The sequence below is a fragment of the Lemur catta genome, chromosome 15 (genome assembly GCF_020740605.2).
Source record: "Lemur catta isolate mLemCat1 chromosome 15, mLemCat1.pri, whole genome shotgun sequence".
NCBI classification, from domain to species: Eukaryota; Metazoa; Chordata; class Mammalia; order Primates; family Lemuridae; genus Lemur; species Lemur catta.
Genome location: NC_059142.1, coordinates 7,673,522 through 7,693,161, shown reverse-complemented (window position 1 = coordinate 7,693,161; position 19,640 = coordinate 7,673,522). Strand labels below are relative to the sequence as shown.

The 19,640-nt window shown below is 48.9% G+C and overlaps 1 protein-coding gene across 2 annotated transcripts in view; it reads left to right on the top strand.

Annotated features, from left to right (window-relative positions):
- DNAH9 (dynein axonemal heavy chain 9) overlaps positions 1–19,640 on the top strand; it is a 313,352-nt gene that overhangs the window by 280,527 nt on the left and 13,185 nt on the right. For both annotated transcript variants that reach the window (XM_045527160.1, XM_045527159.1), the window contains 5 exons: positions 223–450; positions 4,188–4,379; positions 5,403–5,594; positions 7,521–7,691; positions 11,670–11,852. In XM_045527160.1, coding sequence (XP_045383116.1) covers positions 223–450; positions 4,188–4,379; positions 5,403–5,594; positions 7,521–7,691; positions 11,670–11,852 — 966 coding nt within the window. The remainder of the gene's footprint in view (positions 1–222; positions 451–4,187; positions 4,380–5,402; positions 5,595–7,520; positions 7,692–11,669; positions 11,853–19,640) is intronic.

Below are 19,640 nucleotides of genomic sequence, written 5' to 3'. Positions count from 1 at the left end.
AAGCGCTGGGTTGCACAATCACCTGACTACGTGTAATGCTATTGAACCATATGCTCAAAAGGGGTTGAGATGGTAAATTTTATGTTACATCTATCTTATCATGATTTTTAAAAAATTATTTGATGCTAAGACCAGGCTCCCCCTCTAGCTGCCTTCCTGATAACTGATTACTGCTAACAGAGCTAAGCAGATGCCTACATGGGGGTCTTCCCTTCCCACCAGAACATCCACCTGGTGGCCAAGTGGCTCAGCACCCTGGAGAAGAAGCTGGAAGAGCACAGTGAGAACAGCCACCCGGAGTTCAGGGTCTTCATCAGTGCGGAGCCGGCACCCTCCCCCGAGGGCCACATCATCCCGCAGGGCATCCTGGAGAACTCCATTAAGATCACCAACGAGCCCCCCACGGGCATGCATGCCAACCTGCACAAGGCCCTGGACAACTTCACGCAGGTACTGCCCTGAGAGGGAGGGGAAAGAGTGTCCCTCCTGCAAGAGAGCAGACACAAACTGGGTGGGAGAAGAGCGTGCAACTCAGGGGGCACTGGGGTGCTGCTGGGCTAGGGGGCAATGCCAGCAGGAGCGAAACACATTCCCTCTGCGAATGACCTCCAGCCGGTGCCCACTCAGGACAACCCCACTCTCCATTGCCAGGCACACTGGTGGCAGGGGTCACACTTAGGGCTTTTCTTTGGCAAGAAGAATGGGAGAACTTTCTCCAAGTCTACAGTTAACTAATATTCCAAGATAGAGAAGGCCACGTTACTGAAAACCTACTACTGGGCCCCGTGCTGATTAGCTAAGCATGCTATCTTCAGGTGCAGGGGGATGACATCACTTGACATGTGCATGAATCTTGAGTATCAAGGGTTCAAATAATCCAGGTGTGAGACCGTTGGGAATTGGACTTGAGATGTCACTACGTGTTAGATTCTCCAAGTGTGACCCATAGACCAGCGGCACCTGCATCACCTGGGAACATGTTAAAAATGCAAATTCTCAGGCACCACCTGAGACCTGCTGAATCTGAAACTCTGGGGTGGCACCTAGGAACCTGTGTTTTAACAAGCTCCACAGGTAAGCTTAATGCACAGGCAAGTTGAGAACCCTCCGCTCCAGAGAGACCCAGAATATCAAAGCACAGAATTCAAATTCAGGCGGCTATGTTCCTTGGAAATTTCACCACTGGGAATTCTAAGACTTGTGTTGTGGAGTGTTTATTTGTGGCCAAGTCCATACCCAGGGTGGCTGACTACCTATTCGAGGTGGCACCAGCAAGCTCTGCAACTCAGGCCTCTTCGGTCTTCTCAGGAAGGTCCCGTTTCTTGTTGCTTCTCCCATGGGAGTTCCACCTTCCCGAGGAGGGGAGTACACAAAGGCATGAATATCAGGAGGGTGGGGGCCCAGGGGATCACCTTAAAATCCACCCACCACACCAGGCCTTGGCGGAATCCTAGGGGCAGGTTCTAGAAGTGGTTGGCGAGATTTTCCTGTCTGCAGTCACCTTTTAATAGCACCAATGGGTCTCTGGTTTCACGGAGCTGGTGCTAAAACTCCCAAGTCCCAGGTGGGTCACCTAGGTAACTTGAAACAAGCCATCCAACAGGAAGCTGTGCCCATTAGCCCAACAAAAACCTTTGAGGCCTGGTTTAAACTTAGATGAAGAGCACGTGGCAGCCAGAGTCTCCGAAGATTTTACTGACTGCATGATACCCTCACAGGGTAGGACTCGCACAGCCCAGCTTGGAAAGGGAAGCTTCTACAAAGATTTGAGAAGCAAAACACGTCCAGTCACCTTTTCCACACCCCTTCCCAACCCAACTCCAAAACCCACGTGTCATCTGGAACAGAGAATGGGTGGACATTCCCAGGAGACTCAGGATATTTTAGCTGGAAGTTTCTGCCAAAGAATACCCCATTGTGGGGTGGAAGGTGGGGCTGGCTCTTGTCCAAGGCCATCTTCCTTCCTTCCAGGCCTCCTCCAATCGGCCTTGACTAAACTCCTAGGTGCTCTGTACCAGAGGCCAACACTTCTCCATTTTCTAGGTTTCATATTCCAGGTGGGGAAAACATACATTCTTAAGTTTTAAATCTACAGCCTTCTTTACAGGAAGCTGTAGCTGGTTTCAAGCAGACATTTCTGCCTTTAAAAGCCATTGGGTTGCACAATAATGTGAGTACACATAATGCCGCTGAACTGTGCACTTAGAAATGGTGAAGATCCTAAGTTGTATATTATTTTACCACAATTTTAAAATTAAAAGTTGAAAAAAAGGCATTAGGATGCAGGCAGTTGGCTCTATTAAAGGCTCCAGGGGACACCGTTCTCGGCTCTTCTGCCTTGGAAGGACAGGAGCAAATGCCACACATGCCGTGTCTCCTAATGGTTAATATGGGGCCCCAGTAGGATTATTATCATCTATAGCCACAGCTGGCTTCATCTTCTCAGCGTCCTCCTGGGCCGTCATTCTTGGGCTTATCTCCTTGCAAGCCTGATGCCGGATCTTGGTCACTGGGTAACTGGGAAATACATCCCAAGAGCTGATGGCTTTTCCTGGCTATTCTGTCCCTGCCTTGGTTGGTTCTTTCACCATTCATGACCACGTTCGGCACCTTGTTCTAAGAAAGAGAGATGAACTCAAGAGCATATTCACTGTCCGTGAGAGTTTGAACCGCCCCGTTCTCCCGTACACATGCCCTGGGACGACAGCCTGTGGAACACCCCACACTCGCCCCGCTCCTTCAGAGCCCGTCGCAGCCATTTAAAGGACAAATTGCAGAACGGAGCTCTTTTTAATCCCTGCTTCCCTGAAAGCTGTGCTGTTCGGGGATGATTATTTTATCCTGACTTGTGTTTGAGTGTGCCACTGTCAGCCGGTTTTGGCATCTTAACATATGATTTCTTGTCTTTGTGCGTTTTTCAGCAGGACTCGATTTTTTCAAATGTGCAAGAAGTAACAAACGAAGCATCCTGCATGTCTGTAGAGAACAGCTCTATGCAGAAAGCAGTTCTCAAATTCTTGCTTGCACAAGGCACTGGCCTTGTCCTCTGCACCACCTCTGACCTTTCACATCCGTGCCTTTGTGGCAAGCATGACACCAACAAAAGCAGTATAAGCACCCCCCATACGCAGAGAGAGAAAGAGAGAGAGACTCTGTCATGGGTTCTCCGTGGAAAAGTCAGATGCCCTAGGAGCTCACCCTGCCCTATTTCCTCTGGCGCTCTCATTCGTGTGAGCGAGTCTAAAACCAAGTCCCAGAAGAAATGCCAGGACTGAACCCAGTGCAATTTGCGTGAGCTTTGAGAGTTCCTCTCTGGGGCTCCAGCCGCAACATCTTGCCCTATCCTGAACAGAGAAAATCTCACTCAGAGGAAATTATTTTTAATTCCAAAGAGTCCAGGGGTTCCTTTCCCATCATCCCTTCAGAACGCAAGCTTTCCTTCTCCCCACCGTCACCAGCCCCTGAACACCCGCCAAGCACAGCTCCATTGTCTGCCTCTGAACCATCCCCTGATCCTCTTTCCTTCCCTCTGTCCCTTCTTTCATCCCTTCCCCATGCACCACATCCTTTCCCTGGCATCGTGCTCTGCAGCCAGGACCCCCGGGGGACCCTTGTTTCCTCAGCTCGTGTCTGGCCGCCCCTGCCCAGGTTCGGAGGTGCAGTGGGGACGCGGAAGAGCACAGCACACCCTGGATCCCTGTGACTCTAGTTCCCGTCCTCCCTCGTTTCTGCAGCTCCCCGTCAAATAGGCAGTAAGCACACCCACTAAGCTTCCATGAGGGGCGAGGAAAGCCTCGCAAGAAGGGAAGATCTCAGAGCTGATGCTGTGGGAGTCCCCACCCACCTCCCAGTGCTCCATGAAAGTAATATAACAAACATGACATTCCCGTGGCCTTGTTCTCTATTAGCTGTGCTAGGGAACCTGATTAGCGCATCTATATGCCCAAACTTGAGCCATAAACCGAACCCCGTTATAACGTGAATCAAATTCTAAACCTCTGCGAGTTCCCCTCAAGCCCTGGCCCCAAGCCTAGCCTCAGTGCAAGCTGTAGTCTCACAGTAGCTCAAAGCCTGGCTAGGGTATACAGTCACTTTCCCCAGCGTGAACCCCAATTGTCACCCCGCGCTCGCCTGCCCCGTGTAGGGGAAACCGCGTGTCAACATCGGAAGCGATGCTTTCCTTTCAGGACACTCTGGAGATGTGCTCCCGGGAGACGGAGTTTAAGAGCATCCTCTTTGCTCTTTGTTACTTTCACGCCGTGGTGGCAGAAAGACGAAAGTTTGGGCCCCAGGGGTGGAATCGCTCCTACCCCTTTAACACTGGGGACCTCACCATCTCCGTGAATGTCCTCTACAACTTCTTGGAGGCCAACGCCAAGGTAAAAGAAACAGACATTCAGGGACCAGCCGGGAGGAGGTCAGGAGGGCCACCTCTCAGAAGGACGATGTGGTGTCACCCACAGAGGGAGGGGAGCGTGTGCCACTCTGCACAAGGGGGATGAGGAAGTGCCAACCCCAGGACCAGCCCGAGGCTGGGATCAGTACAACGATGAGGTCAGAGCAAGGAAGCTCAGGAAAGCAAGCTAGTGACCCCTGTCACGTGTGAGTCAGCCCATGAGAGTTTGTCCCAGGGCCCCCCAGACCACCCCTGCATGCTCGCAGCGTGGCAGGTGGGCTGCCAATCAGCGGGAAGAGACCCCACACTCACCTAAGTTCCCCATTTAACCAGTCAAAGGTGCAGACCTCCTCTCGGGGCACACAGCCCCTCACTCAGGAATGGTCCTGCCAAAGTTGAGAAGAAACCCCATCTCCTTTCTTCTCTGTCTGATGTCCCCTTTTCAAAGAAAACTTATAATAATAACGGATGCTTTTCCAATCAAGGGAATTTCACACCATCAAGGTTATTTTAGTTCCTGGGCCAAACACGGCCTCAGCGGGGCCATCGTCTCTTCCTGGTGGGGAAATGAATTGGCCCAGACGTCCCGAGAAAGCCCGCCCCCCACACACACTGTCCCTTCACTTGCTGGCTTTCCCCAAGTGGCTTCCCTCCCAAGGTGTCAGACCAGTGAACCTGTGCACTGTTCACTCCAGACTTTCCTAGGAGACAGTTAATTAATCCTATAATTAATGACAGAAAATTAGAAAAGTGTCCTGGTCCTCACTTTTCTCCCTTTGACATTCACCTATTTAAAGGGCTTCTAGTAGGGTCTGACTTCGCAGATTGTCACAGCTAATGACCAGGAAAGAGGGAGGGCATCTCTGTGAGAGAGCGTGAAGACCAGTAAGATGTTGCTTCTAATCTCGAGAAATGTCCCATCTGGCAGCTCGTGCACCGCCCACGCGTCGGGCCAGCCCCACGCCTGTGTGGAGGTCACCCTTTCTGTCCCGCCCCCGTCCCTCAGGTCCCCTACGATGACTTGCGCTACCTGTTTGGTGAGATCATGTACGGAGGCCATATCACAGACGACTGGGACAGAAGACTCTGCAGAACCTATCTGGAGGAATTCATTAAACCGGAAATGTTAGAGGGAGAACTGTCTCTGGCCCCAGGGTTCCCACTCCCAGGCAACTTGGACTACCCTGGTTACCATCAGGTGAGGCTCTGCTCTTTGCTTGTGACGGCGTGACAGTGCTCACATCCTTCCCTGCACAACCGGAATGCCCGGGCGGGGGCCGGGGAGTGGCTCGGACAGCTGAGCTTATATCAGGTTTGGTCCTCCGCCCCAGGCTTGCCCTGTTCAACTTGAAAACCACGGGATTTCTAGCCTCAGATTAATAACAAGATTGAGCCTTTGGGGAGCTTTTTATTCTCGATGTCTGCTTAGATAATTCTACTGGTTGCTCTTTTTTCTACAAATAACATCTGGGGCGGTTATTTGGTGGTTTTCACTCAGGACATTGACAAAGCCATTATTAATGGAGCAAAATTTCAGTTAGGAAGTTAGCTAACTTTTGGTAAAGTTTATACCAGTGACTCAAACATCTTCAGGAAAACATGGTCTTGTGGCCAGATCACTCACCCTCCCAGTCCCTGTCACTTGCTATGAACACAGGCACACACCACACACGCCTGCCAAGAACAGTGTTCTTGTAGAGGTTTCCTTACTATTACTTTGGTTTTTCATGTTACTGTTACCACAGCTATTTTTAAAGTATTCATCTTTGCCAATTTCACCTGCCATGGAAAATATATTAAAAGATCGTTTTAAAGAAACAATAAAAAGCTTTTATTGCTGGACTTTTCACATGCCTAGAATAATTCTTGAATACCAAGCTCAAGGGAAATACTGGTGATAGGGATATTAACTATAAGCTTTAAAATAATTTTTTAATTCATAAAACTTAAGAACGTAAGTCACAAAAGCCATTTGATCCAGGAAAACTGGACCTATGAGAAGAAGTTAAAAACAATAAGACTCTCTAAGGAAAATAAGAGGAATTTTTTTTAATGCCTTGAGGGAAGGCTTCAAGGCCAGGAAAATTGTGCAATAGCACCCCCTAGTGTCCACGGGGTAATTTGACAAGAGGCTGGAACAAGTGACAGGCAAAGTGAGAAGAATCCTTTGGCCGGGCTGTTCTCTTACCCACAATAACATGGTTTGCACACTTCCAAATGGCTGAGGCCGGCTGTTCTTTCTTAGTACCTCTCTTTATATGGCAGCTAACAGATGTTATAGGGCAGCTACAAAGAACCCAGCGTGCGGTAAGTACTGGAGGAAACGCAGAAATTAAATAAACAAATTTGCCTTTGAGGAATGAGCAATCTTTTACTTAGAGTAGATGTTAATAATACCAAGAAATCATCAAAATCGTATTAGGAAAACAATCATAATAGGAGCTAAACTTGGAGGCTATTTTCCTATGATCATAAAAAGAATTGTGAAGGAATACAAAACATCTGGAGAGGAAAGTGAGCCTTGTGCGCTGGGGAGGGTGTTTGAGGCAGGGCAGGCTGTGCCCACTGGCGCTGACCGTGGAGAAGTGTTGTTTGGCTGACACACTGTTTGAAAAGTTTTAATGCAAATGTCTTTGATCAGGGGCGTGAACTCTCCAGCCTGCAGCCCATCTCACATGTGCATTCTGTGTGCACAGCCTCGTTATGTGTTTAGCGTTGTCACCCCTGATTTAGATAAACAGGGGGCGAGAAAGGGGAATTTAAGGGGGAGGGGTCAGGGATGTCCTCCTCATCTAGCAGGGAGCCACGGGAAGAGGTGGGAATGGAGATGGAAAAAGTTGTCTAAGCTTCCCCGAAAGAAAAAAGAATGACACACTGAATGCGGAAGCTTTGGGAACCCGGCCTGGCCTGCGGAAGCAGATGATGTGCACTGACAGGTGCACAAGAGGTGGAGGGCAGGCTGAAGTCAACCAGGGTGGGTCAGCTGTGTCCCCTTGAGGGCTGCCGGTGCCCGAGGCCTGGTCCGGCCCACCGACTGCCCCGCAGAGGACCAGCCAGTGTGGGAGACGGGAGACACGAGACACATCTTGGTTTCCTTTTAATTGACTTTGCCCTCGATTTTCAGTACATCGATGCCCAGTTGCCCCCAGAGTCGCCCTACCTCTACGGCCTCCACCCGAATGCAGAGATTGGCTTCCTGACCCAGACCTCGGACAAGCTCTTCCGCACCGTGCTGGAGCTGCAGCCTCAGGACAGCCAGGCCGGAGACGCCGCAGGGGCCACAAGAGAAGAAAAGGTGCATGGTGGGGACCGCCTGAGGTCCTTCTGGGGCGCCCGGGGATTGCAGGTAGACAGCCTTCTCCTGCTGGCGTGTGGGCAGTGCACGGCACAGACAGCACCCGGGCCCAGCCCGTGCAGCCTGGAGATGCCTGCCCCGCACCTCCAAGAGCCCCTCCTCCTCCAGCCGTCACCACATCTGCCATCTGGTAAAATCGTAGGAAGTCCCTGACGATGGGTTTGGCAGTTTTCTTTGCCAGTCCACCCAAACTGGGTGTATTCCGGTTTGTATTCAGTTTGTCTGCCCAAGTGAAAGGGCAGGGCTGGGCAATGGTGGCCTGGGAACCTTGACACTGACTTCACGATTCCTTGGCAAACTAGTAACGCTGGGTCGGGTGCAGCTCCTAGGCACCTCCACCCTCATTCTACCAACTAGATGTCCGTGTGGATGACACTCCTCTAAAATGAACGTGCCTTCTCTGTGCGAATGACTTCTAATCGGAGTCTCTGAACACACACATACATCCTGTGCTACTAAGCACAGGACTCCTACAATTCTAGGAAGGGGTGGGGAACTGTGGAGTAGCAAGGCACACTGCGGTGAGGTGTGGGTTTCATGGCAACTCAAGGCAATTTGGGGGCTCTATTCCTGCTGCGGGGGTAGCTGAAGGCCGAAAGGGAATGGGCCACCAATGTGAAACCAAGACAAGCTAATGCAGCTTGCAAGAGATGTTCTTCCACCAGCCCGCATCCGCCCTGCTGTACTGCCTGGCTTCCTTTCATGAGAGATACCACTGAGCTTACGAGGAAACATCCTTGGGAGAATAAGGGTTAGGAAGGCTGGGAGGTGACCAAACTTTTAGGATCTAGGGACTCATTTTAGGAAAGCAAACTGACTGATACTAAAGGAGTTGGACTTTTGTTAAAGGTATGAACTAGTGTCACAAGTAGTTCTTACATTTTCATCTGCCTAAGAATGAGCTAGAGAGCTTGCAATTCTGATTCCAAGGCCTTGGGTCGGGCCCTGGAATTGACAACCCAGTGATTGTGACGAGGTGCGCACACTTTGAGAAACCTGCTTCAAATCACACTGCTCGGCCTATTCCACCGCTCGATGTGCAAGATGTAATTTGGGAATGAAGGGAAGAACACAAACCACCCACGATGAAAAACATCCCCGAGCTCTAAAAATGAAAAAGCCTGGGACTATAGAAGTAACAGACTTAGGATTCTTCGGTCAAGGTTCAGAGAAGGCCGGGCGCGGTGGCTCATGCCTGTTATCCCAGCACTTTGGGAGGCCAAGGCACGAGAATCAGTTGAGGCCAAGAGTTCAAGACCAGCCTGAGCGATCTAGCAAGACCCCATATGTACAAAAAAATTAAAGATGCTTTGAACCAAAAAGGTTCAAAGAAGCTTCTAACTCTGATCATTTCCTTACTCTCTCCCCCAGGTAACTCAAGAAATGGTGCACGTGTTTGTGTGTGTTTGTGTGTGGGGGGGGGGTGTTTCAGAAATGATATGCACTGTGACCAGTTACTTGCCATGCATGGTGCCGTGTGGGACAAGTGTGCAGGTTACTGGGTGCACGTCCAACTGTGCAGTGTCCCAGTTCTCACCTGTGGTGGTGTTTGACATAGTCCACATGCTCTGATGAGCTGTGTGCCTTCCCCACCACATCACAGCTCAAGAGGGCAAAGAGCCTAATCCCAGAGAGAGCATCTAGTCAGCAAATGACCGACAGGTTGCACACTCCACACACACTCACAAAGTCTTGATCTGAGAGAGAAGGAAGCAGGCATGAGAGATGGACATGAGAGATGGATGGATGGATGGGTGGATGGGTGGATGAGTGGATGGATGGATGATGGATGGATGGGTGGATGGGATAGAGTTAGAGGGATAGAATTATATGCACTGAAGGACATCTGCAAGGATATAAACCAAAAAAAATAACAGTTTAACAGTATTTTCCCCCTTTCGGGGAAGAGTCAAGATGGTGGGAAGATTTTGCTTCTGATATCTTACGTATCTGGAATGTCTGGATTTTTCTGGTAAGCATTTATTACTTTTCCAAAAAGGAAAAAAATCAGGGGTGTTTGCTTATGGAAATCGAGTGGCCCCCATCCCTGGGAGCCCACTCCTCCCATCTAAAGGGGCCGCTGGTTTTCCGCAGTGAAAGAAGGTCCTGTGTGTCTGTGGACCTGCCCCTTCTTTCAGCCCTCTCCCTGCAGGCCCCAAACCCTCCGCAGTCTGATCAGAGACACAATGGAACGGTGCGCAACCACATCCCGTGTATTTTGGGACAATACCTCCTCCAGACTATCTTTCCACATCCTTGTGAATAATGTCCAAATGGAAGCTCACTGACACCGGACTGTGTCTTCAAATTCTGCTCCAGAGACAGAAATATGATATAATTTTAGCCATTTGTCTTCTACCCCAGCAGCAGCTCACAGGTGCCATTAAAATTCCATTCCAGTTTTTGCTATGACAGCACCAAAGACCCATTTGTGACAGGGCGATGGGTTTTCAGTTTCTTTTTTCTCCCATCAGCTTTTTTCCTAGAGAACGCATTGTGTGTTAGCAATACCAGGCAGGGTGAATATTCATCATCCTTCACCCTTGTGTAGTTCTTTGTAGCTTTCAGACACCACCACGCTCATCAGCTCATTTGATTTGATCTTTGCATCAACCCTGGGAGTTGGGGATCAGGGAGCAGGAGGAGAAAGACACTCTTGGAGATTTTTACAGTTGAGAAAATTGAGGCCTAAGTGACTTGCTCACGGTCACACGGGTAACATCCGCAGAATTGTGTTAACTCGGTCAAGGTGCTTTGGTTGCAAGCAATAGACACCCATTTAGCTGAAGTAGGCAAGAAATAGCTCACTAAATCAAAGGCATCAGCCTAAGAAAGGACAAATACCACAGTGGCTCTGCAGTCCCCGGGAGGAAGAAGCGTGGATGGTCCTTTCCAGACACCTCCACCCCGCCTGGGGCTCCCTGGATTCCAGGCATGAGATTCAACTTTTTATGCTTCTGGGAAAGAAAGTCTGATTGGCCTAACTTGGGTCCGGGGAGGCTGGGCCTATTGACTATCCCCCAAAACAATGGGGAAGGGGTGATTTCATAAAGAGATAGGGACCCGTTCATAGAAGAAGAGGGGAGAGGTGGTGACAGACAAAACAGCAGAGCTCAGGATGCTGGAAAGGGCTGGTGCTCACTGCCTCCCTCCCTCTCTCCCTCCACCCCCGTCTGCTGGCCACGTGCTCTATCATGTCTGCATTTGTTTCATTTTTCTTTCTCTGCTGACAGACCTCCTGGGCTTACTCATTTACTCCAAAATGGCAGACTCAGCCCCCAAGTGCTTGCCCTGCATTGACTCAGAATCTCTGAGCCGCAATTCCAATTTTCCGGGACAGAGACCCTGGTTGTTCTAGCTCCCCTGGTCTAATTAGCAGCTGGGTTGCGTGGGCAAAGGCATCGTGGGGTGGAAGAGGAGGTTTACAAGATAGATGGGTATGCCTCTTCCAGAACTGAAAGATGAAAACCGCAGTGTTGCCTCATAGAAACTCAGAACTGAGTGTGTGTGTGTGTACAGACAGGCACGGACGCGGATATGGATGGAAATAGACGTGTTCGTCACTGGCCTCACCACTCCAACTGCACAAGGCCCACCAGGGCTACCCTCCCAGTTGATTCCCATAGCTACCTGGGTCAGCCTTGGAGTGTTTCAGCTCCCAGCTCTTAGAGAGGCATCTGTGTGCATCTCGATAAGCTGAGCTGAGGCCAGCCTCGGGAGAGGCCATCCTGCGGCCAGTCCTAACCCTGACTCGCTGCCCCAGACGAGCAGGCAGGAGGACGGCCAGGCGGTGTGGGCAGCGGGGCTGGGAGGCAGCGGGAGATGGCGCTAGGCATCTCCAGCCCCACCCTGCAGAAGGATGGAGCGCTTCTAGGGAAGAGAGCCCCTTCTTAACCCTATGTTTCCTGCTGTGGGCAGGTCAAGGCCCTTCTGGAAGAAATACTGGAGCGGGTGACAGACGAGTTTAACATGCCAGAGCTGATGGCCAGAGTGGAGGAGCGCACCCCCTACGTCGTGGTTGCCTTCCAGGAGTGCGAGCGGATGAACGTCCTCACCAGAGAGATTCGGCGCTCGCTGAGGCAGCTGGACCTCGGCTTAAAGGTGACTGAGGTCTTGGGGGGTGGGGGGCAGGGAAGGACATTGCCATAGGACACAGCTGGACCCCCATGGGGAAGGAGGAACACCAGGGGACCTGGGAACTGGGGGCAGTTGTCTTCCCGCATCCTGAATGCCCAAAAAGTTCTTACTGCCCAGGAACTACATCTGGCCATGAGGATCTCTGAAAGAACCCAGGTATTGTACAATCTCTGACATTTCAGCAGGGAAAGGGTCTACTGGTTCTACCCCGCATGACCCCAGTAACTTCACATCATTCACCATGGGATGGTGTAAGCGCCTTGCACAGAGCCTGTTGTTGCTGTTCCCCTGGATGGCAGGGAAACGGGAGGTCTGGCCGCCTTTGGGAGCTGAGGAAAGTGACTGCTGTCAGTTTGCACCGCTGTGTTTATTAGAAGAATCGTAGTCCGGGCAGAAGGAAAGTGAGAACCCGGTTTTGTAGCTGACAGCCCACGCTCAGACAAGCCCTGGAAGCCCAGGTGTGGACCACGCTGGTGCCCTTGTGTCTGGCTCTTGGGGTTACACAAGGGTCACGTAGGCATGGGGAAAACAGTTGTGGGGTTTCTCACACGTAGTCACATAGAGACTATGAAACAGACTGCAAAACCTAGGTCAGTGGGGTTTTTCGGTTTAATCTCTTAATTTCCTTTCTCCCCTGTCCTCACCCCAGTATGGGTGGGGGAATAAGAAGGAAGGAGAGGCAGGAAGGGGACATTGAAGACTGACGGTGTTTGGAAATGTTTCCAAAATCCGTGCCAGCTTGTAATCAAATGAAGTACGAAATTCCACAGAGCAATCTCAAATGTCAACAAGGACGTTGCCTGTCCTGCCCTGCAGCCCCGTGACTGTGGTGCGCAGGTACATGTTCCTAATTATCCCGCGTAGGTTTGCCGCGCTCTCGGCATGGAATCCAAGCAACGCGGTGCAGCCTATTTACCCTTCGACTTCCAATTCATTCGCTCATTTTTCTTCCGAGAGCCTTCGCGGCGGTTTTGTGTCATGCATCGCAGCACGTGCCTGGGCAAGAGATGGAGCGTGGGGGGCTCGGTGTTTCTCTTCCCTTTCTGTCTGGTCCAGGCAGTGGAGACTGATGAGCTCCTCGGGCAAGTCTTGGCTCTGCATGCTGGAGGGTGCGGAGGAGACAGGAAAGGGAGCCTTCCCCTCCCGAAGGACAGTCTTGTGGGATCGTAATGCAGAGTGGAATTAATTAAGCGCCACATAGAGAGAGGCCAGAGAAGAAAGGAGAAATAAGTGCTATATGTGGAATAAGGAAAGACCCCAAGCAAAAGCGCATTGTTGGGGGCAGCCTGGAGGAAGGGTAGGATCGCAGCAGGTGACCACCGGAGAGAGGCTTCTAGAGGCGCAGAGCAGAGGAGCCCAAAGCCCATTCCAGGAGTCGAACTGCTTTGGCTGGAGCCAAAGGTCCACCCAGGCAAGCCTCCAGGCAAGCAAGAATAATAGGGTGAACTTCCAACAGGTGACAGAACAATGACCCCGAAGCAGCTGGGATCTTTTTCTCCTGATCCCTCTGTGAACTGGAAGACAGCAATATTCATTCAAATCTGCTGTCATGTCAAAATTCAGTCTCATGAGGACAGTCCCCCATGCTGGCCTGGTCATCGGACTCTCTGGAGGTTTGATCACAATTCATGTTCCCATCTCCACCCTCCTGTCCTACAGCCTCTGCAGATGGGGCCTGGAAATCCATAATTGTAACCAGCAGCCTTATGGGACAAGTCAAGCTTGTGAAGCACAGCACGAAGGCAAGTAGGTAGAATAAAATGCTGGACAAAGGTATTCGTGGCCAAAGCAAGGTGCAAAGGAGGTGGCAGCAGAGTCCAGAGAAGGGGACATTTCGAAGGGGAGGGAAGGGAGGAAGCTGAGCTGGCTGGAGATGGGGCAAGGAGAGGGGACGGCCAGAGGGGGGCTTTGGTCAGGAAGGGCTCACGGGCTGGTCCGGCCCATGAGCGAGGGGCGGAGGCCTGTGTCCAGCAGTGTCTGCTCAAAGGAGCAGCGAGAGCTTCAGCTCCAAGCTTCCCCCCCCCCCCCAGTAACGTGTGGGAGGCGCGCTTGGCTTTGCCGACCAGCTAACGCAGCAGGGGCAGGGAGGAAAGAGGACATTCTGCTTCAGGTTGTCAACAGAGAAGAACCCATACTCTGTAAAATAATTTAAGGAGGTTCATTCTGAATTGAATATCTGCAGCCACAGCCCAGAGAGCCATGCCCACGAAGCCTTGAGCAAGTGGTCTCACAGCGGTTGAGTTACAGTTTGGTCCTTTTTATTTCAAAATATTAAGGGGGTACAAATGTTTTAGGTTACATGGGTCGCTTTTGTAATGCTTGAGTCTGAGCTATAGGTGTGCCCATCACCCAAATAATGTTCATCGCACCCAATCAGTAGGTTTTTCCCTCTCCCCGCTTAACCCCCCACCCCTGTTGATTTCTGCTGAGTTTTACTTCCTTCTGTGCACATGTGTGCTCGTCAGTTCCTCCCAATTTAACAGTGAGTACATGTGGTGTTTGTTTTTCCATGCTTGGTTTGGTTTTATAGTTTTCAGGGAGACAGGAATGGCATGTGAAGTCATAAATCAATACATGGGAGGCGTACTTTGGTTTGGCCTGAAAAGGCAAGACATCTAGAAGTGGGGTAGTACAGGTTACAGGTGGGTTTAAAGATTCTTTATTTGCAATTCGTTAGAGAAATGAAGCTTTGTCTAAAGCCTTGGAACGTTTTAAGTTAAGGACTAGAGTTATCTGTTAAGTAAACTGATGACCTGCAGGTGTGGTTTAAGCTCTGCCTTGCACAGCCTTAGGCCTGTGAACAAGTTACAAACGAAATCTCCGACAAGGGAGGGGGCGTGAGGAGCCCAGTCTGACTTCCCTTCTCATGGCAACTCAGCTTCAGGGTATTTCTGGGGCCCCCTTGTGGCCAAAAGGGGGTCCATTCAGTTGGCTGGGGGGCTTAAGATTTTGTTTTTGTTCACAAGGTTTTTCTTCTTTTATTTTAATTCCTTTCTTTCTTTAACAGTCACTTTAGAGTTCAGGGACTGTTTCAGGTTGAGCATAGGAAGACACGGGGCAACTCTTGTTATCCGACACATTGGCCAGGCAAACCCAAATGCTCTGCCCAGGCTGGGCACCGAAGTTAGAAAATGCCTAGCTTTTTAAGTCAGTAAGTCACTACTTTTAGCAGTAATGCTAAAGAAATCTTCATTCACAGTAATTCATAATTGGCTGGATGGGAGGCCGTGATGTCTACCCAAAAGGTATTAGATGAACTGAGAGGCACAGCACGGTAAGGCCCTGAGGACTATGGGAGCTCAGAGAACACAACAGTGGTAGGGGAGGGCAGTCACCTGGGGAAGGCCAGCTGGCCACAAACCTGTCCCCACAGAGAGGGATCCCTGTGGGAATTCACCACAGTCAGACATCTAGCTCTCAGCCTGATATGATGAAGAACCATGGTCCTCTGAGTATCCCAGAGCTGATGGGCAGAGTACTGACCCCCACTAACTAAACCCACAAAAGCCTGATGTACAAAATCTCCAACAGCCAATTTATTCTTTTACAATAACAACTAGGTATAACTTTCAAAGGGCCATATACTGATAGCATGTTTCCCAGAAAATTCTCTGCCTGTGTAGGAAAACTATATAAAAAACCAGATTCTTAAATTTGTACTGTCCAATACAGTAACTCTAATGACAGGTGACTATTGAGCCTTGAAATGTGATTGGCCCAAATTGAGATGTGCTGTAAGCGTAAATTACACACCAGATTTCAAAGACATGAGACCCAAAAATGTAAACTATGCCATTAATAATCTTATATTGGTCATACATTGAGATGATATTTGATATTTTAGATATATTTATTTAGTTAAGTAAAATGTAAAAATTAAGTACACCACATTTTTTTTACTTTTTTAAATGTGGATACCAGAAAATTTTAAAGGACCCATGTGGCTCAAATTTGTAGTTTGCATTATATTTCATTTGGACAGCGCATATCATAGATGGAGTCATGCCCAGCCCAGAAGCTGGGTGGGGCTGGGAACTATTTTCTATTACTGAAATATTTAATGGCATCAAGCTTTTTTTCCTATGCTTTGGTGACTGATTTCCCCTCGTGACTGACAAAATTTGTTTTTAAATATGTGAAGATCGTTAGGGTGGGAGCTCATGGCACAGGTGGAGAAAGAATTCTCAACACAAAAATCAGGATAGAAAGAAGTGAGAAGTTCATTTTACTTTTCCCAAGAGAAAATGGGAGAAGGACACAGCATGAAAGTGAAAGAAAAGGGTGCTGGATGGAGGACAAGTGGCTTGGGCTGTTCATTGGGCACTTGTAAAGGGGTAAAGACAAATCCATTGCTGTAGACTGATTAGCAGGAGACAGTTGTGAGACGTCCCTTCTTTCTTCTCCTGGAGACTGGCTTATCAATGCCGTCTGGTGAGTGGTCTGGCAAATGAGAGGAGGAGGATTTACACTTCCTTTCTGGCCTCTCAGCTCTTTTCAAATGCTGTGAAAACAATCTCCTGTTAATTTGCAAAGACAGAGAGTTAAGACCCACGTGATTAATCTTAGAGACAGTGAGTTAAGATCCCTGTGGTTAATATTAGAGACTTTGAGTTAGTTTATTTTTCTCTGTTAGATAGTTTATTAGCAAGGCCGTCCTATCACAGATGTTCAGACTGAAAGTCTGGCTTGCTCACTTGGGCATCTATTCTGGCTCTTTATTCGGATGCACTGTGTGTTGACTTAATAGTGCAGGTCTGGAAGGGGAACCACACTTTGGCCCTTTAATCACCCCCCTTGGCCCTTATGCCTTTGGCCATCTGGGACTCTATATCAGAATACCTCAGTGGACAGGCTGGTGTCAGCCTCAGCCTGGAAGCCAGACTGGAAGGATTGGAACCCTCATCATACTTCCTTCCCATCTCTGCAACTCCTGTGTCTTGTACAAATGAAAGCTAGTTGCGAAGAATTTCTTCATAGGGAAGAAAGAATAGAGAGGAGCTGACCCTCAGGACAGGTGAAGCATGGACCCCCCCAAGAACGGAGTACCTGGGTGTCACTGCCCTGTCCCCTGGTCCTCTGTGGACTGAACACTGGCTACCTGACTGTGAGTCCGGAGCAACAGCTGCTCCAGATGCACCAGAGGCTCCCTTTCCACATGGAGGCTCCTGGCCTCACCCTCGTAAGTTTGAGTGTTTATGTTTGGACTGGAGCCTGTGCAATCTGAGCTTGTAACCGGCTCCCCGATTTAAAGAAATGAAGGCCTACAGGAAACATGAGGTTTTTACTCTGTACTATACCAAAGCAGGATCATGAAAGCATTGATTTACAGGGATGAATAATGTGGTTCAGGTCACAGCCAGAGAACACTCATACCTGTGAAAGGTGCCACCCAGCCTGTCATTCTCCCAGAGTTTCCCCTGCAGTGCTGGTACCAAGGAAGCACATCATGGGACCCTGGAGTGCAGCATTTTCTTAAGAGTGTTACTGGCTCCGTGAATACCTATGTGTTTTTACAATCCTCTCCCTTAACTACTTGACCCTTTGAGTTGTATCTCAGAAATGATGGCCTCAAACTCCTGGCCTCAAGAGATCCTCCAGCCTTGACCTCCCAAAGTGCTGGGATTATAGGCATGAGACACCACACCAGGCCTGAAATGATGGATTTTCTAGAAGACAAAGGAAATTCTGAAGGTCCCAGAGCAGACTTCCTGATACCAAGATTCATTATCTCACACAACTTGCCCCAAAGCAATGCCCTTGTGAGATACACTATGACCTGTCCCAAGGCATGTGGCCCCTCTTTTAAAAGCTCATGACATCTCTTGGTCAGGGAGACAGATTTGAGGCAGTCTCTCCTGTTCTCCAGACAAGATGTCTATCGTATTAAAAATTCCTTCTTCCTTGGCAGTCCTCATCGTCTTAATGATTGGATCTCTGTGCAATCAGTAACTGGACCTAGACTGAAACCCCTTTGCAGTTTCAACAAGAGGGGTCCAGTGTTTTAAGTTTTCTTTTTGTTGACTCTTGACCTGTGAGCAAGTAAGTACAAATATTAATTGGTGTTACACGGGATCCAGGCCAGAGGGGTTTAAGAAACTCAGGCTTGAATGAACGCAAGCAGTTTCTTTACTTCAGCATATCTGGGATCTCTAAGAAGGGCCCACATGCCCAGAGTTGGCCATGGAATCTTCCTGTGCACCCCACCTGCTGCAGTCTGACAACATCTTAGGAAACTAATGTTTTTCTGAACACCTTTCAGAAAATGTTGGCCTGGAGTTTGTAGATATATCCCTCTCCTCCTAAGAACGGGATGCAGGTTCAGTTAGTGAATTGGGGGTGGAGTTCTCACTGGTTTCTTCTCAGCCCACCCTCTGAAAGAGTCCTTTCTACTTCTCCTCGAGGTCCTGGAATACCTGGACTCAGAAACCCACCTACAAGGTGGATGATTTCTTCTTTTCCTAAACTGTTCCTGTTTCACTGTCAAACTGGAAAACCCTAAGAGATAGTACATGCTTTAAGGTTCCATCACTTGCCCGTTCAATTAGTAAGTGCAAAATCCTTGTCAGAATAAATTACAATCTTATAAGCAGACGTGAGAAATTTTTTTAAAAAGCCAAGTTACACATTTTATGTTCCTCTGCTATCAAAATGATTTTAGATTTCTGAAGGGTGTTAAAAATTAAGTATAGCATATTTTTTAAAATTTTTTCTTAGACCTTATTTTTTTTACAGCAGTTTGAGGTTCACAGCAAAACTGAGCAGAAGATACAGAGATTTCCCTTATATACCCCCCTGCTCCCACACACAAGCCACTTCCCCCCATTATCAACATCCCCCGTCAGAGTGGTCCTTTTATTACAACTGACACATCATTATCCCCCAGAGTCCGTGGTTTGCATAGGGGTTGTATTTTCTAAAGGTTTGAACAAAAGAATTATGACATGTACCCACCATTGTAGTATCATACAGAGTGGTTTCGCTGCCCTAAAAATCCTCTGTATTGCATATATCTGAGTCTTTTCTTAAGAACATCATTTCTTCTTATAACAGAACTTGGAGAGTAGCTTAAATGGCTTCACTGGTTTCAGAAACAACACATCTGTGAGTGAGGTGTGGTAACACACAGTAAGCTGTTGACTTAGCCCAGGGAGATAACCAGGAACAAAGGATTCTCTGTGCCAGCAAACAGACAGCAGGTGGCAGAGCCCGGAGTTCCATCTGAGCTCATCTGTGTCTGTCTCCCTCTGGCCTGGTCCTCCGAGTACGCGCCGAAGGACCAGGACACCTTCACCACACTTAGTGCAGCACTGCCAGCAGCCTACGATCTGACGCGTTATGGGTTCTGATGGCTCATGTTATGGGACAACTCTAGGATGGAGGCCTTTATTGCCCCATCAACTCAGGTGGCAGATGACATTCACAAGAACAATATACTTATATAGATGCTCCAAATTTAGTAAAACCCAAGCAATTTTGTAGAGAAGCAAATTTAATAAAAGCATTTATTTTGCTGTATAGTATGCAAAGGTATTTTATAACCATGGAAGCAAATAAGCCAATGAAAACGTCTTAAAATTTTTAAAGGGAAAAATAAATACAGTATGGCCTATATTTTTTTTTTAAGTCTATTGGACTTTGTTTTTGGTAATGAGTCGTGACTTCTCTACGTATCTTCTTAGCTGCAGATTAGCAAGCAGCTAGCACTATCATATGCACATAAACTGTTTCATTAAAACTTTCATATAGAGGCTT